The 25,670-nt window shown below is 35.5% G+C and overlaps 1 protein-coding gene across 1 annotated transcript; it reads right to left on the bottom strand.

Annotated features, from left to right (window-relative positions):
* Positions 1-572: 572 nt before the first annotated feature.
* On the bottom strand, positions 573-25,670 carry LOC123563732 (DNA excision repair protein ERCC-6-like). Its single transcript, XM_045356698.2, has 24 exons — positions 24,863-25,670; positions 23,195-23,418; positions 22,849-22,948; positions 22,449-22,572; positions 22,114-22,204; positions 20,693-20,817; positions 20,073-20,298; positions 19,356-19,530; positions 18,790-18,918; positions 18,297-18,449; positions 17,568-17,703; positions 17,050-17,220; positions 15,226-15,402; positions 14,756-14,872; positions 14,242-14,337; positions 10,392-10,604; positions 9,992-10,102; positions 9,381-9,595; positions 8,831-9,031; positions 7,694-8,322; positions 6,562-6,693; positions 5,528-5,711; positions 5,136-5,211; positions 573-3,395 (listed from the first exon to the last, which is right to left on the bottom strand). The coding sequence occupies exons 2-24, from the start codon at positions 23,367-23,369 to the stop codon at positions 2,955-2,957; spliced, it is 4,197 nt and encodes a 1,398-aa protein (XP_045212633.2). The 5' UTR covers positions 23,370-23,418; positions 24,863-25,670; the 3' UTR covers positions 573-2,954.

Raw genomic sequence — 25,670 nt, 5'->3', positions numbered from 1 at the left:
ATTTTCATGAAGATCCATTGAAAAATATGGCCTCTAGGGAGGTCACAAGGATTTTCTATTTTTAGACCTACTGACCTAGTTTTAGACCGCACTTGACCTAGATATCATCAAGTTGAACATTCTGACCAATTTTCATGAAGATCCATTGAAAAATATGGCCTCTAGGGAGATCACAAGGTTTTTTCTTTTTTTATACCTACTAACCTAGTTTTTGACCGCAAGTAACCCAGTTTCGAACTTGACCTAGATATCATCGAGATGGACATTCTGACCAACTTTCATAAAGATCCCTTGAAAAATATGACCTCTAGAGTGGTCACAAGCAAAAGTTTACAGGCGGACGCACGCACGGACGCCACGCGATCACAAAAGCTCACCTTGTCACTTTGTGACTGATGAGCTGAAAAAACAAACGCTCAACATTCAGTTGGCCCTATACCTTCAAATAGTGCCGGTAGCTGCACGATGGAAGGAAGGCAGGACCAAATCTCCTTGCTCAATCTGTCCATCTCTTGAAATGGGTACTACATATACTGGCACTACATATTATTAAGACAAATAAAAATGAGAACTGCCATTTTATATTTTTAATTTGATACAAAATATCTCCTGAGAAATAAAGTAATTTGTACATACAATCTTTCAATGAACACACTTCTGTTTACTGTCGTTATAAGGTTGTTCTTGTACAATACTGCACTCAAAAACTTTTTATTCACAGTCCATAGTCAAAATGCTTGAGCATGCAATGGGAATTGAGAATGTGTCAATCTATGATACAAGAGCATATAAATACCCAAGACTTGTTTGTGGCTTAGAATTTGAAATATGAGCCGTGCCATGAGAAAACCAACATAGTGGCTTTGCGACCAGCATGGATCCTGACCAGACTGCACGGATGCGCAGGCTGGTCTGGATCCATGCTGGTCGCAAAGCCACTATGTTGGTTTTCTCATGGCACGGCTCATATCATAGTTCACCAGTATAGCAATTTTTAGACATATCATGAAGTTGATATATGAATGTCCCATTCTAATAACGTGAATAACGACAATTATTTGCATTGACAATGATCTGAATTTCAAAACTGCTTTGAATTGTAAAGAAAAGAAAATGTCTTTTATTTTCAAATATATCAGGAATTTCCCTTCAAGTTCCATAATTTACTTTTAATACAGTGATTGGTACAATTACTCAATTTTCTTGGAGTTTACGTCCAATCATGAAATGTTTGCAATGTGATTATCACAGTATGAATATAGTACATATATCGAGTAATCCCATTAAAAAGAACTCTCGATTCTCTGCCATAGAAGTTAACAAATTTTTCAAATGTTGGTGCATAAAAATAAAATTACTAACCATTTTGAAAGAAAAGACATTCATAGCTAAGCATTTCATAAATGTTCTAATAAAATGCAGATGCATATCACATGTGATGTAATTACAATACAGAGAATGATAAAATTCACAATAATAGCACTAATTAATACATTTAAGAAATGAAATGATGAATGACAAAATAGGATCTGCAAATCAATGAACACCGAAAAAAATAGTTTTATTTCTTATATTTACATTATATTTCCTTTCCATTTGTAAAGAAGATAAATTGCACATATTTTGTGGCATTTAACATTAAAATCTGCTTCCCGGCTATTCTGTTAAAATACACGGAATAACGGCAACGTCATCTAAGGAACAGTCTCCCCGACTACACAAGGATGTCATCAAAACCGGTCGGTTATCACTAAGCAGCGGTGACGTTAATTTTGCGCCTTTTCTTTTGCTGTTCATACGAAATAAACGTCATGATTTTCAATGGAAAAGAATAGGGCGAATGTAAATATAAAAGGTTGAAACTACTTCTATTTGAACAGTATCATGGGGCTTGATGTCGGAGGCTTAGGCTAGATGGAGGAAAAAAAAGGCTAAAATGATGGTGGGATGAGGATGTACAACAATGGATAGATCAGATACAGTCTGTTAAGCTGACATAAATACCTGACTCCATTTTCGTTCTAAACACACTCTCTTATATGGAATAATTAGTTATTTGTTCAGATCAGAACTCTGTTCAATATCTGTTTTGTGGACTCCCACTTGCAGCACTCTCTGTAAATCAAATGAGCACAAAGCAGGGTAGATTTTATTTTTTGGATGTCAGTATTTTAATTGGAGCTTATCATCCCCAGAACAGACTGTATCTGACACTCTAACAACAATAAAATAAATACATGGTGTCAATCAACCTTTTTGTCAGCTGATGTGTTCTACACAGACACAATACTGTAGTAAACGATATACATAACAACTCAACAGTATAAAATATGTATAAAAGTAGTATTGCCAATTTTATAGAAAAGATTTTATCTATTAGAAAGCTTGTTTCTATTCACTATCTATTCCAACTTTATATACTTCCATTTCTTTTTAATTAGTCCTATAACAAAACAAGGAACAACAAAAACAGGATTAAATGAAAGATTTGAATGAAAGAAAATGCAAGTATGACTGGTTTAGAACACAACAACTGAAGTAACACCTGCAGTTTTCAACCTTAGAAAATTACAAAAGAATATGAAGACAGGTTAAAAACCCAAAGTATACATGTAATTATTACAAGCATAATAAAACATCGTCATACAAACTTCCTGAAATGTAAAAAAAATCAAATCAAATGCTTCAGTCTTTACATAACGTCAATTAACAATTACCCTTTAACTAAGCAAAAAACTGGACTGAAGCTTTTTAAAATAAGTAAACAAAATGTTCTGCAACAAGATAAAAGTATAACAAATTATCATCTAGACTAGAACGTTCAGTAAGTTTAGGTAGGTACAATTAATCATCAAAAATGAGTCATATCACACTACTAACTGATGTTGCTCAAATTATCCAGCCACATTCAAATGCAAGTGCTTAAAACATTATGACTATTTTGGATCCTATTCTCATCTAAAGTCTGTTCGTAACTTCCACACAGTGGTTCCATCAACTTTTTCCTGATCACAGATGCTGCGTAATAATGCACGGAACTTTGCAGAGTGTTCCGATGGAAGTTTGGAACCAAACTCGTCCAACAATTCCTTTGTTGATGCTTGTCCAAATTTCTTACATTCAAACATAATAAATTCTCTAATACGTTTTAAGAGATCAAGAGAACTAGGGTCTGACACAAACACATCAACATTTTCATCATCATTGTCATCACCACCATCCCCTCCAGCAGACTTGGAGAAAACCTCATTTCGGACTCTCATCTTGTTGAGTAGGTCTGTAGATGAGACAGCAGACGACACTGTGGCTCCTGTCTTCAGGTTGGTCTGTACACTGCCGGCCAGGGAACCATCAAAATGCTGATCTTGAGGTGCACCTGTATTGTCGTCTTCCTCCTACATGCACAGGTAAACAGTAGTTAGAACTATTTGTATAGCATATGACACAACAATATGGCGAATGTCATTCTACTTACAAAAGCTGTCACCGTTTAAACTTATTAGGAAAACATGAATTTGGGGTAACAAGATAAGGTGATACAAAAGCAGCAGACGCGTAATGACAATTGTGCTTATGTATTCTTGTCTATTATTTAGACATTCTTTGCTCGCACAAGGAATAATTTCTGAAACAACCAGAAAATGTTGAAATCACAATGGAGAAAATGTAATCATATGGAAATTATCATTGTTATTACAGGTCCACTACTTTTAAGTTAAGATAATCAAAGACTATACAATACTGTAATTCAGTACAAGTATGTAATTTGATCACAGGACCACTAACTTAAACTGAGATGTTTTAAACTTTCTACACAATTTAAGTAATTTTTTAACAAGAGCTGTCTCCATAGGATGACACATGCCCCCGATGGCACTTTGAATGAATAGTTATGGCCAATGTTAGAGTTTAGGACCTTTGACCTACGGAGCTGGGTCTTGCGCGCGACACCTCGTCTAACTGTGTCACACATTCATGCGTAGTTATTTTAAAATCCATGCATGAATGACAAAGATATGGACCGGACACGCCCATCAATGCACTATCATGAAAAATGACCTTTAACGTCTAAGTGTGACCTTGACCTTTGAGCTACGGACCTGGGTCTTGCGCGCGACACGTCGTCTTACTGTGGTACACATTCATGCCAAGTTATTTGAAAATCCATCCATCGATGACAAAGATATGGACCGGACACACCCATCAATGCACTATCCTTTAATGTCTAAGTGTGACCTTGACCTTTGAGCTACGGACCTGGGTCTTGCGCGCGACACGTCGTCTTACTGTGGTTCACATTCATGCCAAGTTATTTGAAAATCCATCCATCGATGACAAAGATATGGACCGGACACGCCCATCAATGCACTATCCTTTAATGTCTAAGTGTGACCTTGACCTTTGAGCTACGGACCTGGGTCTTGCGCGCGACACGTCGTCTTACTGTGGTACACATTCATGCCAAGTTATTTGAAAATCCATCCATCGATGACAAAGAAATGGACCGGACATGAAAATTGCGGACAGACCGACAGACCGACCGACAGACGGACAGACGGTTCAAAAACTATATGCCTCCCTTCGGGGGCATAAAAACAAGACAACTGTCTAGCAAAAAACTTTCCTACCAGAAGGTGCATGTTTCCCAGATATGACTGGATAAAGAGTTTATTTTTTTATTGTGATTTTCCTGTCTTACTAATTCCCTCATTTATAAATTCTAGAAATGTCTATTTTTGCAACTTTTGAAAATTGTCATAAAAGACTAAAATGATAATATAGCATTACTAAATTTTCATATTTTAGTACGTTACCAGCAATACATTTGTCAAAATATATGAGAACTTTGCAAAAATGTTCAGTTAGTACTTTTTAAAAAAAAATCTGCATACACTACTGAGAGGGCATTGGTACATCTTCTCCACTTTTATCACTGCCCTTCCCTCTATCTTCAGGTTTCAAGAAAACATATTTTATCCCTTTTAAGGTTATAGTAAGTTCATTATAGTAGGGGATAAATAAACTGGTATAAACTTAAATGCATCTGCTTTAATTGGATAATAAATCATATATGTTCATTTTGAGCTAAACATCAAGTTCATATTTTCTCTCTATTAGTAAATGACAATATATACCTTGATCTGTTTTGATGTTGATGGCCTTTCTAATGCTGTCTGTAAAATTGTGTTCTTTTTCTGTCCAAATCGTGGTCTTGAAAAGAAAGAAAGAAATATACTTACAAACCCTGGTATCTATTGGAAACAGAAACTAACAGCAATCAATGCACAAAAGTTAGATAACTAAAGAAATAAGTAAGGTTGTTATGGTCCTTTTACATTTCAATATCTCAAAATGTTCCCCATCATTGTATGTAATTTGTTAAATTCCCTACAATAGTTTTAGATTTATGCCTTGGACAAGATTCAATAAAAGTAGATAACTTGAAAAGTAAGGATAGCGAGTCATGGTTCTTGCATGTGACACATCATCATGTCATAAAAATGTAACAAGACATAAGATCACCAACCGTTTAGCTCCATGTTGCCCTGTCCATGTTGGTACACCAGCTGTTGCTGGGAGACAGTGTGTCCTTGACTTTTTGAGTGCAAGACTTGCCTCCCTTGCCACTTTGTCAGCTTCAGATTCCACAATCACATAATCTGCCTGCCCTGGGTCCATCACCTTATCATGGTGCAGCGCCCCCTGGATACCTGCACAATAATGGCAAAAAAATACAATAATAAGCAGGCTGCTCATTTGACCCGAGGTCCCGGGTTTTGACACACAAAAATTCCCAAAGACGCTTGTTTGACTCGTAGCAAATATGGTCCGAGAGTCAACTTTGACCCGGGGCAATTTTCGGCTGTGTGTCAATAAATATCAGTCTGTGTATGTCTCAAAAAGGAGGTCGATAGAGAAATGAAAACTGAAAAATCTGATAAGATTGATAAATGCGCGTGACTGATTGGATCATTACGCCATTTTACCACGCCTCTCTGCCAATCAGCGAATTTCTCTTTAATTATCGCGGGTAGAATCAAAAACAGGAGTCAAGGTGCGAATATTGTAATTGATTAAAATTATGCTAATCCGTCAATGATTATCAGGTAAGGACAATTTGGGCTCAAGGGTCACTGACTCCTGACTTTTAAAATCTAGTGAGCCCCCTGATAAGGGATGTAAACTTATCGACATGGCAAACAAAGCAAAATTCTGTACATTAACATGAGAGTTGAACATAATTATATCAGAAGTCCTTGTTAATTTATTATGAGTTATGACAGTAATTTATAAAAATAATTTCATAGTACATAATAATTTTAATGTGGAAACAAATCAGAAACATTCATCAGTAAAAATTCTTGACACATTCTAAGAACTGTTGAAAATCATCCAAAACATTCAACTGAGTAAATAGTCATGTTTAAATTTCATTTTTTAAGGTGTTACAAGTAAATATTTAAAGCAACAAATAAGCAATTAATGTATAAGAGACAACAATTTTAGCCTTACAACAACAACCGTTCAAAATACATCTATATTTAGGGGAACAATTCTCACCAGTTTTCTTGAAGAGTTTTTTCAGTACATAGTTGTCCATTTCATCCGATTCCTCCTTGGATTTCTGAGGTTCTGCTGGGGGTTTGTAGTTTCTTGTTTTGTCTAAGTGAGGTATACGCTCACCTTCAAACTCTGAAAATTTTATAGTAAATACACTGTAGTAGTAATATTAACAAAATCTACTCCAGACATTAACCTTTACAATGCTGGACACGATTGGTTCCGCCTTTGCAACCAGTGTAGATCATTATCGGTTTGCACATCTGTGCAGTCTGATCATGATCTGTACTGTTCACCTATCAGTCATTTTTGGTAAGCACCCCTTTTAGCAGTTAATGGTACTGTCAAAATTGTAGGAAAGTTCATTATAGAAATTTAGCAGGTGAGTGACAAGTGATTTAGTCAGCAACTTAAAACATTCGGCCACTGGAAATAATGTAAAACCAGTATCATTTTTTTTTTCAAAACGATGTCTTTGAAATCCTTTAGCACAGAAAATTATCCCCTGGAAGCAATTAACAAAGAAACAAGAGCTGTCTGTTGACAATGTGCTCCACTATTTGAATAACTTATGAAAGTCTGGGTCAAGATATTAACAGTGTTTTTCAGACAAAAAAGGAAAATACTATAACACAAGACAATGTACCTGTATTTGTAGAACTGGAAAAGTCTTGCATTATATGGCAATGTGTAATGATGCTGTAGTTCAAGTTCAAAAAGGGACATAATTCAGCCAAAGTACTTGACACAGTTATGTACTCTTGCCTACAGAAAGATACTATTATAATAAATAAGTGGTAAAAGTTTCAAAGCCATATGTGAAACAGTTCAGACAAAATATGAACTGGTATGAAAAACTTAACCAAGATTTGAAAATTATAAGGGGGCCGTAATTTCCAAAAATCCTTGAAGTTATGTACTCTTGGCTAAAACTGGACATAGTGATGGTACACAAGTGTTGAAAGTTTCATAACCATTAGTCAAAAAGTTTTGTCAAAATGTGGTCTCGTACAAACATAACCAAGGTGTGATGCTAACGCCAATGCATACCCAATGGAGAGTAGGATAGCTCTCCTTATTCTTCGAACAGTCAAGCTAAAAAAGTCTTAATTCTCCTTGTTCTAACACTTACTAGCATCTCTTCTCTTATGTTTCTTCTTTTTATGTTTATCTCGTTTATGTTCCACATCCTTGTCCTTAAACTTTTTCTCCATTGGTTCTCCCTTTAACCTCTCACTTCTACAACTTGCTGAGTCCCGGTCATGCTTTCTCTTGTGAGAATCTTCTTTATTCTTTTCAGAATCTCTTTTATTATCTATAACTCTGTTAGGTATATCACTGACACTACTAGCTGCAACATTCAATGCCTCTGAGCTTGGTTTCTTTTTAATCTTAAAATGTTTCAATCTGTCTCTATCACTAAGTGCACTAGTTTCCTGAACATTTGACCCTGAACTTGTTTTATTTCCTTGAGATTTGTCTTTACTAGAACCTATGTGAGAACTATTGTCTGCATTTTTTACATTGTCTGATATTTTCTCCCTAGAGTCAGACCCAGAGTCTGACGCAGCTTTCGGTGTTTTCATAAACTTTGCTAATTTGTCTTGTTCCATTTTCTGGCTCAGTTTTCTTGCCATCTCTCTCATTCTAGCTATTTCATCCCTGTCAAAGTTCAGCTCAGCCTTTGTGTTTCTCTCAACATCATCTAAGTTCTCCTCCTCCTCCTTTTCTTTTTCTAACCTCTTCTTTTCTTCCTTTATTCTGAAATATTCAAAATGAATTTCAGATGGCTTTGTCCTTAAAAATAGCTATTTATCTAGAAGTACAGTCAAACAAGAGAGCATAAGACGATAAATTCTAGGTTCTAAGTTATAAAGTTAAGTTTGGTGACCAGTCTCAAATCTCCAGAATCTGATTGGTTAATTCTGAGCTCAAATTTCAAATTAACCAATGGCAATGAAGCATACTGAGACTGGACTTAAAACTGAGCTTGATAACCTTTGCCCTGCAGTTCTTAGTTCAATCCCCAGATCAGACAAACTTTTCACTTTGACTACCTTAATACCCTGCCCTAAAGACTTTGTTTCAAACCAACTCTATCTTACTAATTATTTGCACAAATTATAGGAACACTGATTTGTAAACTGAACAATATAAATTGCAACACTCAGAAAACAAACAAATTCTTCTTCAAAGTCAACTGACATCTTGAAAGATATTTCAATCTCGTTAGATTGTGTTTTATTTCTGACAGTAAAAAGTAACATACTTGTCAAATCTATTTTTACTCATCACTGGTTTGACTGTAACATCAGAACCTGTTCCAGCAAAGATTGCAGTTGTTTCTGTCTCGCCTTTATCATCACTGAGTCCAAGACTAAACAACTCATACAAATCATTTGTCTTGAACAATCTACGCTGCTTGGGATCCTTCAACACTCTGTTGGTCAGAAACTGCTTGAAAATTTGCCTATAAATAAAAGACTTTAAATTTAACTAAAGAATAATTATTATTATCATGAAATATATTATTACTTTTAAGTACTTATAGTATAAATTTTGATATAAAATAATAAAATAAGGAAATTTTGTCACTGAATCCAATGTGGATTATCCTTCAGTCAGGACTATAAAGCAATGCTTTTCATGCTATGTACAATTTCAGTTTTGATGTTTTTGTTCATTCAGATTTTTGCACGTTTTGAGGGAGGGGTGGGTGAGGGGTTCTAAAGCACAAACAAAAGCTTTCTCATCTATAAATAATATGTTTGATGAAAAATGGACACTGTAAGGAACAAACTGAAATATTTTGTCTGAACCTGTGATAGATCTTCTCCTCTATTGTCCCTGTAGTCAGTAACCTGTAGATGGTCACCTGACGTTTCTGACCAATCCTCCAAGCCCGCTCCCTTGCCTGCATGTCTGTGCTCGGGTTCCAGTCAGGATCGTAAATGATGATCCTGTTGGCACCAACAAGATTTACACCCAGGCCCCCAACCCTAGTTGTCAACAGGAACAGGTATATACTCTCATCCTGTAAAAAATATGCTAAAAAAGTTAATTTCGATTTGGTTTTCAAAGTTTTTTCTTAAGGTTCTTCAAGTTCAGACTGACAATAATGCTATGCAGCATAAAGTATCATTATATCCAATTAATGATTACTGAATAAAAACTGCCATCAAATGTAGCATCTGTAAACATATTTTCTAAACAAGGCTTCCAGGTAAGGTAAGTTAATGATGACTTTTGAAAGAAAATAGCAGCTAAACGATGATTTTATCAAAGACATTTCCAAATCATGTCACAATTGCAATGTAACTCATTAGATATAAAACTGCAAAAATGATTCTGAAAATGCTTTCATAGCATAGTTAGAGGCTTGAAAATAGGAATTAAATGTATTTGTATGTAATCAGAGTTGCTTGCTTACAGTGTTGTATTTCTGTACGAGAGGTTGTCGAGAAGATATTCCCGTACCACCATCCATCCTAACATATGTATATCTCTTCTCTTGTACATACTTCTCCATTACATCCAACATCTGCAACACATCATATTTGATAAGAAGTACTTGTATTTTGTTAATTTAGTGAAATATGAAACTAAATAAACAGGAAAATTTTCATTCCATTACTATCATTTTTAAAATCAGAGCTGAATTCATTAACATTGGTGCAATAAAATATTTAGACTTGAAATTTAATAAAGCAATTTTTTTCATTTCATTTTTTTGTAAAATGTTTCCATTCAGCATAGAAACTAAGAAAGTTTTAAGATTTTAAAGGACATAACTTAAGAACAGTTTCATGTAATTGTACTCATGTTGCTACCTGTTTGCTTTGTGTGAACAGAAGAGCTCTGTGTCCCTGTTTCTTCCACAGTTTAAGAAGGGCATCTACCACAATCATCTTCCCAGCCCTTTTCCAGTAGCCATAATCCAGACTGGAATCAGTGTCATTATCTCCCTTGAATACTCGAGGACCTCCAGTAGCAAGGTCCGGGTGATTGCAGATCTTACGCAGTTGAATTAATCCAGAAAATACCTAACAAAACAAGTAATTTATAGTTTACAAGTCAACCTGATGAACAATAATCAATAATAATAATAAGTTTATTTTATTAACTAATTATCTATTAATAAAACACATCTTTATGATAATTAAGATGCAATAATTGCCTTACAAGCAAGAATCATTTATAGCGTGGCTAAATATTATACTACACATGTCAATAATGTAAGAAAAAGAAACAAGAGGACCATGATGGTCCTGAATCGCTCACCTCTTCCCATATGACCCAGTTTTGAGTATGACGTCGTTTTTTCTATTATTTGACATAGTGACCTAGTTTTTGAGCTCATGTGACCCAGTTTTGAACCTGACCTAGATATTATCAAGATAAAAATTCTGACCAATTTTCATGAAGATCCATTGAAAAATATGGTCTCTAGAGAGGTCACAAGGTTTTTCTATTATTTGACCTATTGCCCAATTTTACGAAGGTATGTGACCCTGTTTTGAACTTTACCTAGATATCATCAAGGTGAACATTCTCACTAATTTTCATGAAGATCTCATGAAAAATATGGCCTCTAGAGAGGTCACAAGGTTTTTCTATTTTTATACCTACTGGCCTAGTTTTTGACCGCATGTGACCCAGTTTTGAAACTGACCTAGATATTATCAAGGTGAACATTCAGGTCAATTTTCATGAAGATCCATTGAAAAATATGGCCTCTAGAGAGGTCAAAAGATTTTAATAATTTTAGACCTACTGACCTAGTTTTTGATGCATTTGACCCAGTTTCAAACTTGACCTAGATATCATCAAGATGAACATTCAGACCAACTTTCATACAGATCCCATGAAAAGTATGGCCTCTAGAGAAGTCACAAGGTTTTTTTATTATCTGACCTACTGACCTAGTTTTTTATGGCACTTGACCCAGTTTCAAACCTGACCTAGATATCATCAAGGTGTACATTCTGACTAATTTTTATGGAGATCCATTCACAAGGATGGCCTCTAGAGAGGTCACAAGGTTTTTCTATTTTTAGACCTACTGACCTAGTTTTTGACCGCACATGACCCTGTTTCGAACTTGACCTAGATATCATCAAGATGAACATTCAGACCAATTTTCATACAGATCCCATGAAAAATATGGCCTCTAGAGAGGTCACAAGGTTTTTCTATTATTTGACCTACTGACCTAGTTTTTGATGGCATGTGACCCACTTTCGAACTTGACCTAGATATCACCAAGATGAACATTCAGACCAACTTTCATACAGATCCCATGAAAAATATGGCAATATCATGAAGATCTCATGAAAAATATGGCCTCTAGAGAGGTCACAAGGTTTTTCTATTTTTTATACTACTGGCCTAGTTTTTGACCGCACATGACCCAGTTTCGAGTTTTTTATGGCACGTGACCCAGTTTCAAACTTGACCTAGATATCATCAAGGTGAACATTCTGACCAATTTTTATGGAGATCTATTCACAAGTATGGCCTCTAGAGAGGTCACAAGGTTTTTTCTATTTTTAGACCTACTGACCTAGTTTTTGACCGCACATGACCCTGTTTCGAACTTGACCTAGATATCATCCAGATGAACATTCAGACCAATTTTCATACAGATCCAATGAAAAATATGGCCTTTAGAGAGGTCACAAGGTTTTTCTATTATTTGACCTACTGACCTAGTTTTTGATGGCACGTGACCGACTTTCGAACTTGACCTAGATATCATCAAGATGAACATTCAGATTAACTTTCATACAGATCCCATGAAAAATATGGCCTCTAGAGAGCTCACAAGGTTTTTCTATTATTTGACCTACTGACTTAGTTTTTGATGGCACGTGACCCACTTTCGAACTTGACCTAGATATCATGAAGGTGAACGTTCTGACCAATTTTCATGAAGATGTCATGAAATATATGGCCTCTAGAGAGGTCACAAGGTTTTTCTATTTTTAGACCTACTGACCTAGTTTTTGACAGCACGCGACCCAGTTTTGAACTTGACCTAGATATCATCAAGATGAACATTCAGACCAACTTTCATACAGATCCCATGAAAAATATGGCCTTTAGAGAGGTCACAAGGTTTTTCTATTATTTGACCTACTGACCTAGTTTTTGATGGCACGTGACCGAGTTTCGAACTTGACCTAGATATCATCAAGGTGAACGTTCTGACCAATTTTGATGAAGATCTTGTGAAATATATGGCCTCTAGAGAGGTCACAAGGTTTTTCTATTTTTAGACCTACTGACCTAGATTTTGAAGGCACGTGACCCAGTTTCAAACTTGACCTAGATATCATCAAGATGAACATTCAGACCAACTTTCATAAAGATCCCATGAAAAATGTGACCTCTAGAGTGGTCACAAGGTTTTTCTATTTTTAGACCTACTGACCTAGTTTTTGACCGCACGTGACCCAGTTTCGAACTTGACCTAGATATCATCAAGATGAACATTCTGTTTAACTTTCATGAAGATCCAATGAAAAATGTGACCTCTAGAGTGGTCACAAGGTTTTTCCATTATTTGACCTACTGACCTAGTTTTTGATGGCACGTGACCGAGTTTCGAACTTGACCTAGATATCATCAAGATGAACATTCAGGCCAACTTTCATACAGATCCCATGAAAAATATGGCCTTAAGAGAGGTCACAAGGTTTTTCTATTATTTGACCTACTGACCTAGTTTTTGATGGCACGTGACCGAGTTTCGAACTTGACCTAGATATCATCAAGGTGAACGTTCTGACCAATTTTCATGAAGATCTTGTGAAATATATGGCCTCTAGAGAGGTCACAAGGTTTTTCTATTTTAAGACCTACTGACCTAGTTTTTGAAGGCACGTGACGGAGTTTCGAACTTGACCTAGATATCATCAAGGTGAACGTTCTGACTAATTTTCATGAAGATCTTGTGAAATATATGGCCTCTAGAGAGGTCACAAGGTTTTTCTATTTTTAGACCTATTGACCTAGTTTTTGAAGGCACGTGACCCAGTTTCGAACTTGACCTAGATATCATCAAGATGAACATTCTGACCAACTTTCATAAAGATCCCATGAAAAATGTGACCTCTAGAGTGGTCACAAGGTTTTTCTATTTTTAGACCTACTGACCTAGTTTTTGACCGCACGTGACCCAGTTTCGAACTTGACCTAGATATCATTAAGATGAACATTCTGATTAACTTTCATGAAGATCCCATGAAAAATGTGACCTCTAGAGTGGTCACAAGGTTTTTCTATTTTTAGACCTACTGACCTAGTTTTTGACCGCACGTGACCCAGTTTCGAACTTGACCTAGATATCATCAAGATGAACATTCTGATTAACTTTCATGAAGATCCCATGAAAAATGTGACCTCTAGAGTGGTCACAAGGTTTTTCTATTTTTAGACCTACTGACCTAGTTTTTGACCGCACGTGACCCAGTTTCGAACTTGACCTAGATATCATCAAGATGAACATTCTGACCAATTTTCATAAAGATCCCATGAAAAATGTGACCTCTAGAGTGGTCACAAGCAAAAGTTTACGGACGGACGGACGGACGCACGGACGGACGACGGACGACGGACACCGCGCGATCACAAAAGCTCACCTTGTCACTTTGTGACAGGTGAGCTAAAAACAATTACCATAAGCCTTCCACGCAGAATTTCCTGACATTCTCTAGATGCAAGATATTCCTCGTACACTTCTCTCTGGTCCTTGCTCAGTCGACAAAACAGAACCTACATAACAAATTTTAAGAATATCAAATGATTTATGTTTTTACTTTTATATAAAATATACTGGGAATGTTTCAATTAGACAAAATCACAAAAACCAACCTTTCCAAATTTCTTTTTATAATGGGACACTTCACAGTCGTTTTCCTTTTGTTTTGTATGTTTGAATAGCTTGAAAAATAACTTTGATAACTCTAGCATCTTATTCTTCCTCTTGCCCCTTCAACATTTCAAGGCATATACATTTCAACATAACAGATGTCTCACCCTTTCCCAGTCTGATTCCATTCCACTATAGATAACTGACGTGTCTGACATAGTCTTATCAATATTCATGTTCCCCTTTCCTCAAAGTGTAACTATATGTAACATAAAAATGATTAATTTTGTATTAATTTCAGAACAATACATTTGCATGTACCTGTTCAGTTTTGCCTGGCAGGTTGATGTTCATTTTGACATCAGCTTTCATCCGGCGCAGAAGGTACGGGTTTATGGTGTCTCTCAACACACAGGCACACTTGTACGCAGATTGAACCTGTAAGGAGTATATTCTAGGTATAAATGTCTCAGTAGAATCTGAAATGACTTTTATATGTTTTCACTATACACATGCCTGACTCTGTGTCAATGTGTTTGGTGTGTTCTGATTAAAACATTTTTAAATTTTCAATTATATCAGGGTAGTTTACAAATCAGTACCCGTGTCACCCTAAACATAAATGTGAAATTGTCTACATGTAAAACAACTTTCTGACAAAATTTAACTGTATGTTTAAGTTCCTGTTGATAATAATACAAAAATCCAGTTCTGCATGCAACTTTTAAAGTAACATCTCCTTACTGACGTTACATGCCTATCTTAGATTGAAAAGTCTAAGAAATAAATACCTGAACATCAGTGGCATTAGAGTAACCTCCCTGGACAATAGGAACAGCAAAATGTTGTAGAAAGTCTGGCAAAGTGCCAAGTTTCCCTGGAAACACAAAATCCATCAGTGACCACAGTTCCCTCAGGTTGTTCTGTATAGGTGAACCAGACAGGATAATTCTGTGTGGGGTCCGGAACTGAAATATAAATCAACTTAAGAATCTATTTCCACATAATTTTGAAAATCTGAAAACAAAAGAGACTAGTACAAGTAAAAACAAGAGCTGTCACAGGAGACAGCGTGCTCGACTATTTCGATGCTGGATAGTGAAGCAGGGCACATCTGAGGAAACTAGAGCTGTCACTGGAGTGTTTAATGACTCCAATTGTGGATGAAGATATTGCACAATAGCCTGAGTCTATGTCAAAAATATCAACTTAAAGTAATAAGAGAGGTAAAGATAAAATGTATCAAAACACTATATAAGTATATCCTAAGCAAAAAGGGGCATAATTTATTAAATATTGGTGCCAGAGTTATGCAGCTTGTGTCATATAGTGTGGGTGATGATGTTGAACAACTATTTTAAGTTTGAATCAAATCCATTCAGTAATAACAGAGACAGAGTGAAAGTGCATCAAAACTTTAACCTAAAATTCTAAGTAAAAAGGGGAAATAATTCATGAAAAATTGGTCCCAGAGTTATGCACCTTGCGTCATATGATAAGGGTAATGATGTTGAACAATTGTTTAAGTTTGAATCAGATCCATTCAGTAATAACAGAGATAGAGTGAAAGTGCATGAAACTTTAACCTGAAATTCTAAGTAAAAAGGGGAATAATTCATGAAAAATTGTGCCAGAGTTATGCATCTTGTGTCATATGATGTGAGTGATGATGCTGAACAACCATTTTAAGTTTGAATCAAATCCATTCAGTAATAACAGAGGTAGAGTGAAAGTGCACCAAAACTTTAACCTGAAATTCTAAGTAAAAAGGGGGAATAATTCATGAAAAAAATGGTGCCAGAGTTATGCATCTTGTGTCATATGCTGTGGGTGATGATGCTGAACAACTACTTTAAGTTTGAATCAAATCCATTCAGTAATAACAGAGATAGAGTGAAAGTGCATCAAAACTTTAACCTGAAATTCTAAGTAAAAAGGGGGAATAATTCATAAAAAAATGGTGCCAGAGTTATGCACCATGTGTCGTATGATGTGGGTGATGATGTTGAACAACTATTTTAAGTTTGAATCAAATCCATTCAGTAATAACAGAGATAGAGTGAAAGTGCATCAAAACTCTAACCTGAAAATCTAAGTGAGAAGGGGGGATAATTCTTGAAATATTGGTGCCAGAGTTATGGCCCTTATGTCAGATGATGTGGATGATGATGAGGAATAAGTATTTCAAGTTTGAATCAAATCCATCAAGTTATTACAGAGGTAAGTTGAAAAAAGAGAAAGTGCACCAAAACTTTAACCAAGGTGGGGACGCGGAAAGACGCCGACGCCGGGGCGAGTAGGATAGCTCTCCTTATACTTCGTATAGTCGAGCTAATAAACTAGTAAGGACTTATCTACAATTATGCCAAGTTCTTAAAAGTTATCTAAGAATGGAATACTGTATCTATCCATTTATTATATAGTTACAATTATTTTGTGAAGAATTTAAAAAGGTTTTATTATGACTTTAAACTATTATAAGACAACAGATACACAATGGGTCTAAAGCTATCTTACATCAGTGAACAACATCTTAACAACGGGCAATATAGAACAGTACAGAACTGCAGTATAGTCAACTGCCAGGTGAACCACAAAATACTGATGTTACATACCTGTTTACAGACTAGTGTGGCCTTCACATCCGGGTTTCTGATTTTATGTCCTTCATCAAGGATGATATAGTGCCAGTCATATGGTAGAATGTGTTCCTGCTGTAGCACCAAGGTACTGTATGATGTCACCAGAATCCCGTTATTTTTCACAATGTGACGGATCAAATCTCTCTAGAAATGATATATACTTTGAACAAAGAGAAATAGGATGTTGTTTCAACAAAAACTGTAACACTACTAATGTTGAAAATGATTCTGAACAGTTTATTATACCAAAAGGATCAACCTTCATACCTTGTTAAGTAGAAAGAAAAAAACAACACAATTTTTAAGAACATGGTAACCAAAACGTCAAGAATGAAGTCACCTAATTCATTTACTATGTTAATATTTCATTTGACTTCATGATATTGATGATTTGGGAATAAAATTTTGTCTGTAGAATGCTCTTCTACAAAAACTGGACAGTGGAAATAAATTCAAATTTGATTTAACAATGAAATAGATATGAAACCAACCTCTTTTCCTATGTATGTTCCAGAACCATGTAAGACAGCCACCCTGAAGGGAGGCCACCATGTATGAAATTCCTTAACCCACTGATGCATCACTGTAGCCGGACATACGATCATTGACGGTCCCAAACCAACATAACTGAAACATTATATAAAATTAAAAGTTCAAGACTGTAAAATGATAATATTCTGTAAGCATAATGAGCATTAGATTTTATGGTTGAAGTCAAAGCAGCTCCTTTGTGGGGAGATTTTTTGCGAAATTTTCTCTTTCCTGATAAAAAACAGGAATTTGACCTTTTTGTCAAAATTTACTGTCGTATACTGACACAAAAAAACACAAGAAATCCATGAAAATGGGTTTCCCAAAAATATTAATGATTTCAGAATAAATTAACTATTGCATCTGTAAAGCATACAAGTTCCACATTAACATGCATATCTGTCTTACTTACTTACAACTTTACATAGATGAACTTGCCTTATCGTCCACACGTATTTAACAGACCCTTGCCATAAGCCGCCAGTCAACATTCTGTTCTAATTTCAACTTGTTTTAAGCAGCCAGGTTGTGTCATTCCTTTTGGGTGACTATTTAATACAGGTGTGACTGCATGCAGTAAATTTATCAAATAATCTCTGGAGATTAAATCTTTAATTCATGCAACTAAAACACAAGTGTTTTATGGTACTGGGAAGTATTTCAAAAGTCAAAAATATCTATATATGTACTTGAAGTTTCTGCTGCGCAGTCTGGAGTACTTGAGGCCAGCCAGGAAGGCTATAGCCTGTATTGTCTTCCCTAGACCCATCTCATCACCGACAATTCCTCCAGCTTGTTGACAGTGTAACTCCCATAACCACTTCACACATGTCTTCTGATATCTATACAAAATACCAAATATTAAATGACAATTTCACTGACATGCATAATATTTAAAACAAGTAAAGTACAGATCCAAACTCACAAACTATATCTACAGGTCTGTGAAACACTCCATACAACTTTCAAAATTCCATTTCAACCATTTTTCCTATATTTTCTTTTACTACTGGTATTTCTCTCAATCTCACCTTTATATTCTAACTAAATCCTAACAATCTGAATGAAAGATGTCACTTTTTACATCAAGCCATCTATTTTTATTTTCTTACTTAAAAACACATAAAACTTCATTACTTGACCAACAAAAGAAACATCCATCCACAAAAGTATGTTACATACTTGTATAATTTACTCCAAATTCTGCCTGGTACTTTCATTCCCCCGTCAAATTCCTCGTCATCTTCCGAATCACTCATTCTTCCAGCTTCTCTAGCTTTCTGCTTGAACAGTTCACTTTTGTGGAACTTTCTGTTTCAAAAAGTAGGCTAATAGTACTTATTCACAATGAAACATATTCTCACATTTAAAAATGTACTAGGCAATACAAATGACATTATTTTGGAATCAAAATATATTTAAGTTTTTGTAAACAAAAAAAAACAGCCAGTGAAATGACTAAAATAATAATAAATACATAATATTTTTGGAATAGAAGTTGGAAATGGCTGCACTAAATAAGTTACTAAATAGTTTTAGTACAAACAACAGAAAAAAAAAACATATTTCAAAACAAAACCAAAGTTAAATGGGAATAACATCAGAAATACATGAAACCAAGTATGATTTGCTAGCACAATAAATGTAGCCAGTAAGTATCTAACAACTTTCAAAATACTACATTATACAAAAATGACCAATGAGACTAGCCCTAGAATATAATTTTTGTTAACTGAAGATTTACATACTCCATTCTTTCTTCAAAGTATTCTTCATGCCCGTCGTCTCGGTACTTTCTGATTGCCTTCGCCCGCGGTAACCTCTCACCAGCATCAGAGTCAGAATCTTCACTATGACTGCGATAAATTGGTCGGTTGTGAACCTTAGACCAACCTTTCTTCTTTTTATTCTTTCTTTCTTTTTCTGAAAATAAAAATGCAACTTCAACTAAAAGTCTGATCAGAAGCAACAGGAGGAGCTTGCTTTAGATAGAGTATGGCGGATACCCCATAATCAGTTCTTGAATTTACTTACCATGTCAATATCCTAAAGGTAATAATAAATTGAGGGGCCTCCGTGGCCAAGTGGTTAAGGTCACTGACTTCAAATGGCTTGCCTCTCATCGATGTGGGTTCGAGCCTCACTCGAAGCATTGAATTCTTCATGTGAGGAAGCCATCCAGCTGGCTTACGGAAGGTCGGTGGTTCTACCCAGGTGCCCGCTTGTGATGAAATAATGCACGGAGGGGCACCTGGGGTCTTCCTCCACCATTTAAGCTGGAAAGTCGCCATATGATCTAAAATTGTGTCGGTGCGACACTAAACCCAACAAAATAAATAAATAGATAATAAACAATAATAATGTAACAATTTTAAATCTTCTGATCACTCAATAACCAGGTTTTATCCATTATCATGTAAGCAACTATTGTTCGTAATTCACAAGAAAAGTCCCATTTTACCAACCTAATTTTGCACTTCTAACTTCTTGTTTCACAGTTTCTTCCTCTTCCAGGTCACTGTCCACAAGTGGCTCCTGGTCACTAGGCACCCATTCTTCACCATCACTCAGGTAACCAGGTTCACTAAGTTCACCTTCTTCTGATAGTTCATGTTCTTTCTTTATGGCCCGTTTTGTGACAGCCTGAACAGCTGGTCTATTCCCTTCCTCATCATTTGGCTCAATTTTAATCTATAATAAAGTTATTTTGAGTAAAGTGACCCATTGCCATTGCCTTAGAAAATACTGTTAGTTTCTTTATACTTATAAAATAACATTAACTTCGACAATATTTAGGCAGCGTGTTCCAAACATTATGGCTTATTTTATTCTTTTCTATTTCACTATACTGTAAAATCATTTGATTTCATGGGCATGAAATTTCGTGGTTTTGGTGAAAACATGAATTTCGTGGGGATATGAATCGACGATTTCAACTTTTGGGCATAAAATGAATGGGAATTTTACTTGTTCGTTGGGATTAAATTTCATGGATTGACTCAACCACGAAATCCAGGAAAATTAATCCCCCATGAATATCAATGATTTCACAGCAGTCCTTGTACAAGCAAAACTATTTGTATACCTGTATGTCGGAACTTTCTGTTGGATGTTGCTGATTTACAACTGTGCCAAATGGAGTCATCTCCCCTGTTTTAATAAGTTTGTCCTTTGCCTCATTACCTGATGATCCCAGTACAGACTTGAAGGCTGAAAACAGTTTATTTGTACTTTCAACCATTCAGTTCATTTGTACTACCAACAATACAGTTCCAGATACAAACAAGAAGCTGCGTTCAATAAACGCTTGATGCCTCCGGTGGCATCCTTGTCGATACATAGCAACATAAGTCCAAAATGAGGTCAAAGTCTTTGTCAAACTGAGGTCAGGTGATGTCTGAAGATGAAGAATGGTCACAGGTTACATCTGCATTAGTATCAAGTCATTCTAGTAAGGGGTATTGATGCTAGACAAAATGGTCCCATTTGGTTAACCAAGAGATAGCCCATATAAAGCAACCTAAGTCCAAAATGAGGTCAAGGTCAAAGTCACACTGAGGTCAGGTGATGTCTGAAGATGAGGAATGGTCACAGGTTACATCTGCATTAGTATCAAGTCATTCTAGTTAGGGGTATGGATGCTAGACGAAACGGTCCCATTTGGTTAACCAAGAGATGGCCCATATAAAGCAACCTAAGTCCAAAATGAGGTCAAAGTCAAGGTCAAACTGAGGTCACGTGATGTCTGAAGATGAGGAATGGTCACAGGTAACAACTGCATTAGTATCAAGTCATTCTAGTAAGGGGTATTGATGCTAGACGAAACGGTCCCATTTGGTTAACCTCGTACGGACAGACGAACAGACGGACGGACAGGACAATCACTATATGCCTCCTGCATCAGTAGATGCCGGGGGCATAAAAAGATACAAAATTTTTGTTACAATCTGGCATAAATAAAAATATAATCATCTATATACTTTCAACCATACAGTTTATTTGTACTTTTTAACGATACAGTTCATTTGTTCTTTTAATCATACAGTTCACTTGTATTTTCGTCCATAAAAGTTAATTTGTACTTTCATTCACAGAAAATACTGTGTACCTAAAAAGACAAAAGAACAATGTCCAGCAACTTTAAATCTACTTTACATATAACGATTAAAAATTTAAGATGAGCTTCTTAAAACAAAAAACAACAAAATTTAGTAATCATTTAAACTTGCTTCAATGTCTGTTTGATTTATATCTTCGTTCTTGATTTCTTTAACAAGTTGTTCTCTACAAGAAAATTGCACCTTCCCAACAGAAACCAAGGTTGGAGAATGACTGACAACAGACATACTGCCTTCCGTCAAATTTCATGGATATTAGCCTAGCCAGGGGATCAAATCTGAGACCTTGCACATCAATGCCTTAACCAAGGGACTATGCTTCCTTACAATAAAGTTTGGCTTGGCATTGCCTTCTACCCTAATAATTCATTTCTAAGGCAGATTCTACCTTTTTCATTTTCATCAAAAAGAGGAGCTTTTCCATCTAATCTGGCCTGTATCTTCTTCTTCTTCTCTTCTAAAGCTTTCATTTCAGTCATCTACAAAAGTAACATATTCTCAAAAACAAAGATATTTATATATTCAATTTATACATATTTAAACAAACTAGATTGTACATGTAACTACATTGTATAATGACATTTTCAAACTTATCATAAACCTGAATTACTCACAATTACAATTTACGTCTGAACATGAAATGTAGGTCATCAAAAATATGTTATACAGCTAGTATTTCAGAAAGGCAATGTTGCTTACATCCATGTCGACAGAAATATATACCTTGGTTTCTTTTTGTTTCTGTGCAGACACGAGTCTTCTGTTGGCACCTCCTGTGGCAAATGACTTACCCTGACCTAGCTGGGCTAGCTGTGTGGCAAGGGACGCCAACTCATGCTTCAAAGACCTGTCAATATGAAAATAATGGCATATAGCTGTATGACAGCAACATGGTTCTTTAACAAAACAGTCTTGATGTCAAATTTAAGTCAAATAGTCTTGCATTTATTATTGCTGGTGTTTGAAAAATCATCTGTACTATAAAATATCAATTCCAAGTTTTCAAATTTATTTCCAAAAACACATTTAAATGTGTTTGAGATTCTGGCAATATGGAACATACAAACCTACTGAAAATGGAAACTGATATTTGAACAGCTAAAGAGCAACTAATGGTAAACACCTTATATCATCATTGACAATCTTCAAGTCCTTCTTCAAGGACTCTTTCTTTCTCTTTTCTTCTTCCTTAGTGATTGCATCATCAACCTGTTTCATCACACCTGTAAACATAACTCAGGCCAGTAAATAAGATCTCATAAATTACCTAAATCTATGTCAAATCTAAATGCTCTGGTTCTATTAATAACTGTCATCTTTTTATCATGATTTACTCAGAGTATTCAGATTTCTGCTTGCATGTACATTCATATTTATATGTATCCTCTTGAAAAAAATGGTTAACAATTGAATGAAACAAATACTCTCATTACTTTCATAATGTACATGTTGAAGTTTACAGACACTACCTTCTTCAAAATCTTCCTGGTTGAAAACATCAATATCGAGACCCTTGAGATCATCTGTATCATCTGTGAGTTGAGCTGACTGGATGAGATCCATGTCCACATGAAACTTTGACTTGCTCCCAGTGTCAGCATCCCCCACCACATCTATGTCACTATTCTCCACAAAATTTTCCATTTTGGTACTCAACTTTTCTCTATGCTCATTTGTTCAATTCATTCATGACCTGATGGAAAAAGGAAGGAGAACATATTAATATGGCAGTTGTTAACTTGTCACTTGCTATGATCAACACCTTTCTGGAGACAAGATTTAACCTTATAATTAAAATCAAGGGCCCGAATGGAATGTTTACAAGCATCTAAGTCCTTGTTATACAGAAGAAAAACAAGACAAGTTAGGATAAATGCCAGAACCCATGTTATGATTCCCTTAAATGATAAAAAAATGACAAGATAGCTTAGAAATATTTCAACTGCTACTATAACTGCAGCTGCTAGGGGTCTTGTAGACTCTGGGTGACTGGGTGTAGAGGTTAAGTTACTGGAACTGATAAGACATTTCTTTTTACTTAAGCCTGTATTTCTAGTCAGCAGTCACCATTGTTTTTGCCTTGCCTCTCTCCAAAACATCTAGCACATCATTTACCAAAACAACAAAAACAGGGTCAATATAAAACTACTACAAAAATGTATTCACAAAATTGAATTATCATCTGGTATAATTATCATAGACATGAAAGTTCCTAAAGTGTCAAGACTTTCACTAGTAATGTATTAGAATACTTTTGAAGCTATAAGAACATTTAAGAGTCAAATTTTAAAGTAACAGATTTCAGTTGATATGCATAAAATTTTCAATTTTAACTAAGAGTAACTATAGTCACTGAGTATAGGAGCGCAGGTCAAAACGTAACCAAACCAAAATGTACCAAAAAAATAAAAATCTGTCTTGGCCCGATATTAATGTGTAATTGAGAAACATTATTAAGCCAGTGGCTTGTTTCGGTATTAAGGCAATGGCGACAAGGACGACAAGGACTGTTAGGAGGTTGTTGTTGCGAACAAATCAACGTCATCAAAAAACCCTTTAGCTTTCAAATTTGAGACATGTTTTATATTTTAATTTTCCTTTCTTTTTTATGAAAAGAAGTTGATATAGTCTTAGAATCTAACGTGTTAAATTAACTGCAATATTCATGAAAACAGTAATGGACGTTACTAGTTGACATTATGTGACAGATGTTATTTGACAAATTGTAAACTATTGTAATAACAGGTCCCAGAAAGGTCACAAATTAGCTATTATATATTGCTACATCTAGCTATATACAGCTAAGACTAGCTATAAAACCAATAACAATAATGAAAAATATGTCAAAATCAAATGCAAAATGGTAATAATCGTGTCCAAATGGTTAATAAGCCGAAACTTCGAAAGACAATAACACAAAACCAAGATCTTTAGAGTCACATTTTTAATAAAATTAAATGCGTCATTTTGCGATAAATCATTGGTGAATGTTTCACTTAATTTCATATTTAACTGGAATATAATAATTTCTACAAGAGAAACATTCTATAATGGTATAAGGCCGTTTAATTTTACAAATTTATCCAATATTAGCATGTCCGAGTTATACTCAACATACAAGAAATCTTTGCAACTACCTTCACACATGCAATTTTGACAGATAACTGCACATGTATCTTCATAGAATATTGTCCAGGCCGATATGGTATACAGTTTTTTTTTCGTTCCGTTTACTAGTTCAATCCAGATATGAAAATTTGCTGAAAATGCAACCCGATTTCGGAGGCAGTAAACAGTTTTGAGCTGTTAGTGTCGAATTGGCCGGGGTGAAATTTACAAATAAGAGGCAATTTACGGAATGAAGTGCATATTTGAACTTCTAAATAATAATAATTGCTAGAATTGAAGTTTCAGCGGCTAGAATTGAGTTTCACTTATTTAAAAAAAATCAGTTGAGTAGCCTTGATCTTGATAGTATGACGTAATGACTTGCAGGAGCGTATACATGCTTCCTCTGAGCTAGCTTAAAGTGGGGTTGTCATTTTAGCAGGGGCCTCAGGAAAACTGGAACAGTGAAAAAACGGTACGGATGGCACATATATTTGAGCTTATTTTCAGATTTTACAGTGTTACTGGAGTATGGAACAGTGTAGCAATTGGGGCTATCGTTTTCAGGGAATTTTCTGCAGCGATTTAAAAATCGGCAAATTTAGCTTTTTTCGTCACCAGTTTCCGCGACCGGGAGAGCACAAAATTCAGGTCTTGTAAACAGAAAACTAGATATTAGAGATGTATTGTAGATGGTTTGTAACGATAGACATACAGTGGTGTTAATGTTGCAATATCTTTATTTCAGGTGTGTGGTTACAGACTTTTGTGTGAGGTTTTGAAAGTTAGGTAGGCGACTCTAAGCCGAGAAGCTCAGAAAACTGTTTACTGCCTCCT

This window comes from Mercenaria mercenaria, chromosome 2, assembly GCF_021730395.1.
Source record: "Mercenaria mercenaria strain notata chromosome 2, MADL_Memer_1, whole genome shotgun sequence".
In the NCBI taxonomy this organism is placed as follows: domain Eukaryota; kingdom Metazoa; phylum Mollusca; class Bivalvia; order Venerida; family Veneridae; genus Mercenaria; species Mercenaria mercenaria.
This window is presented reverse-complemented; position numbering and strand designations above follow the sequence as displayed.

Coding starts and splice junctions, on each gene's coding strand:
- LOC123563732 (XM_045356698.2), bottom strand. CDS start 23,369: ATGGAAAATTTTGTGGAGAATAGTGACATAGATGTGGTGGGGGATGCT. Junction 20,818..22,113: donor TTTTGATGAAAATGAAAAAG/GTAGAATCTGCC, acceptor AACTGTTTTCAG/CCTTCAAGTCTGTACTGGGA. Junction 17,704..18,296: donor CTGCGCAGCAGAAACTTCAA/GTACATATATAG, acceptor ATAATGTTTCAG/TTATGTTGGTTTGGGACCGT.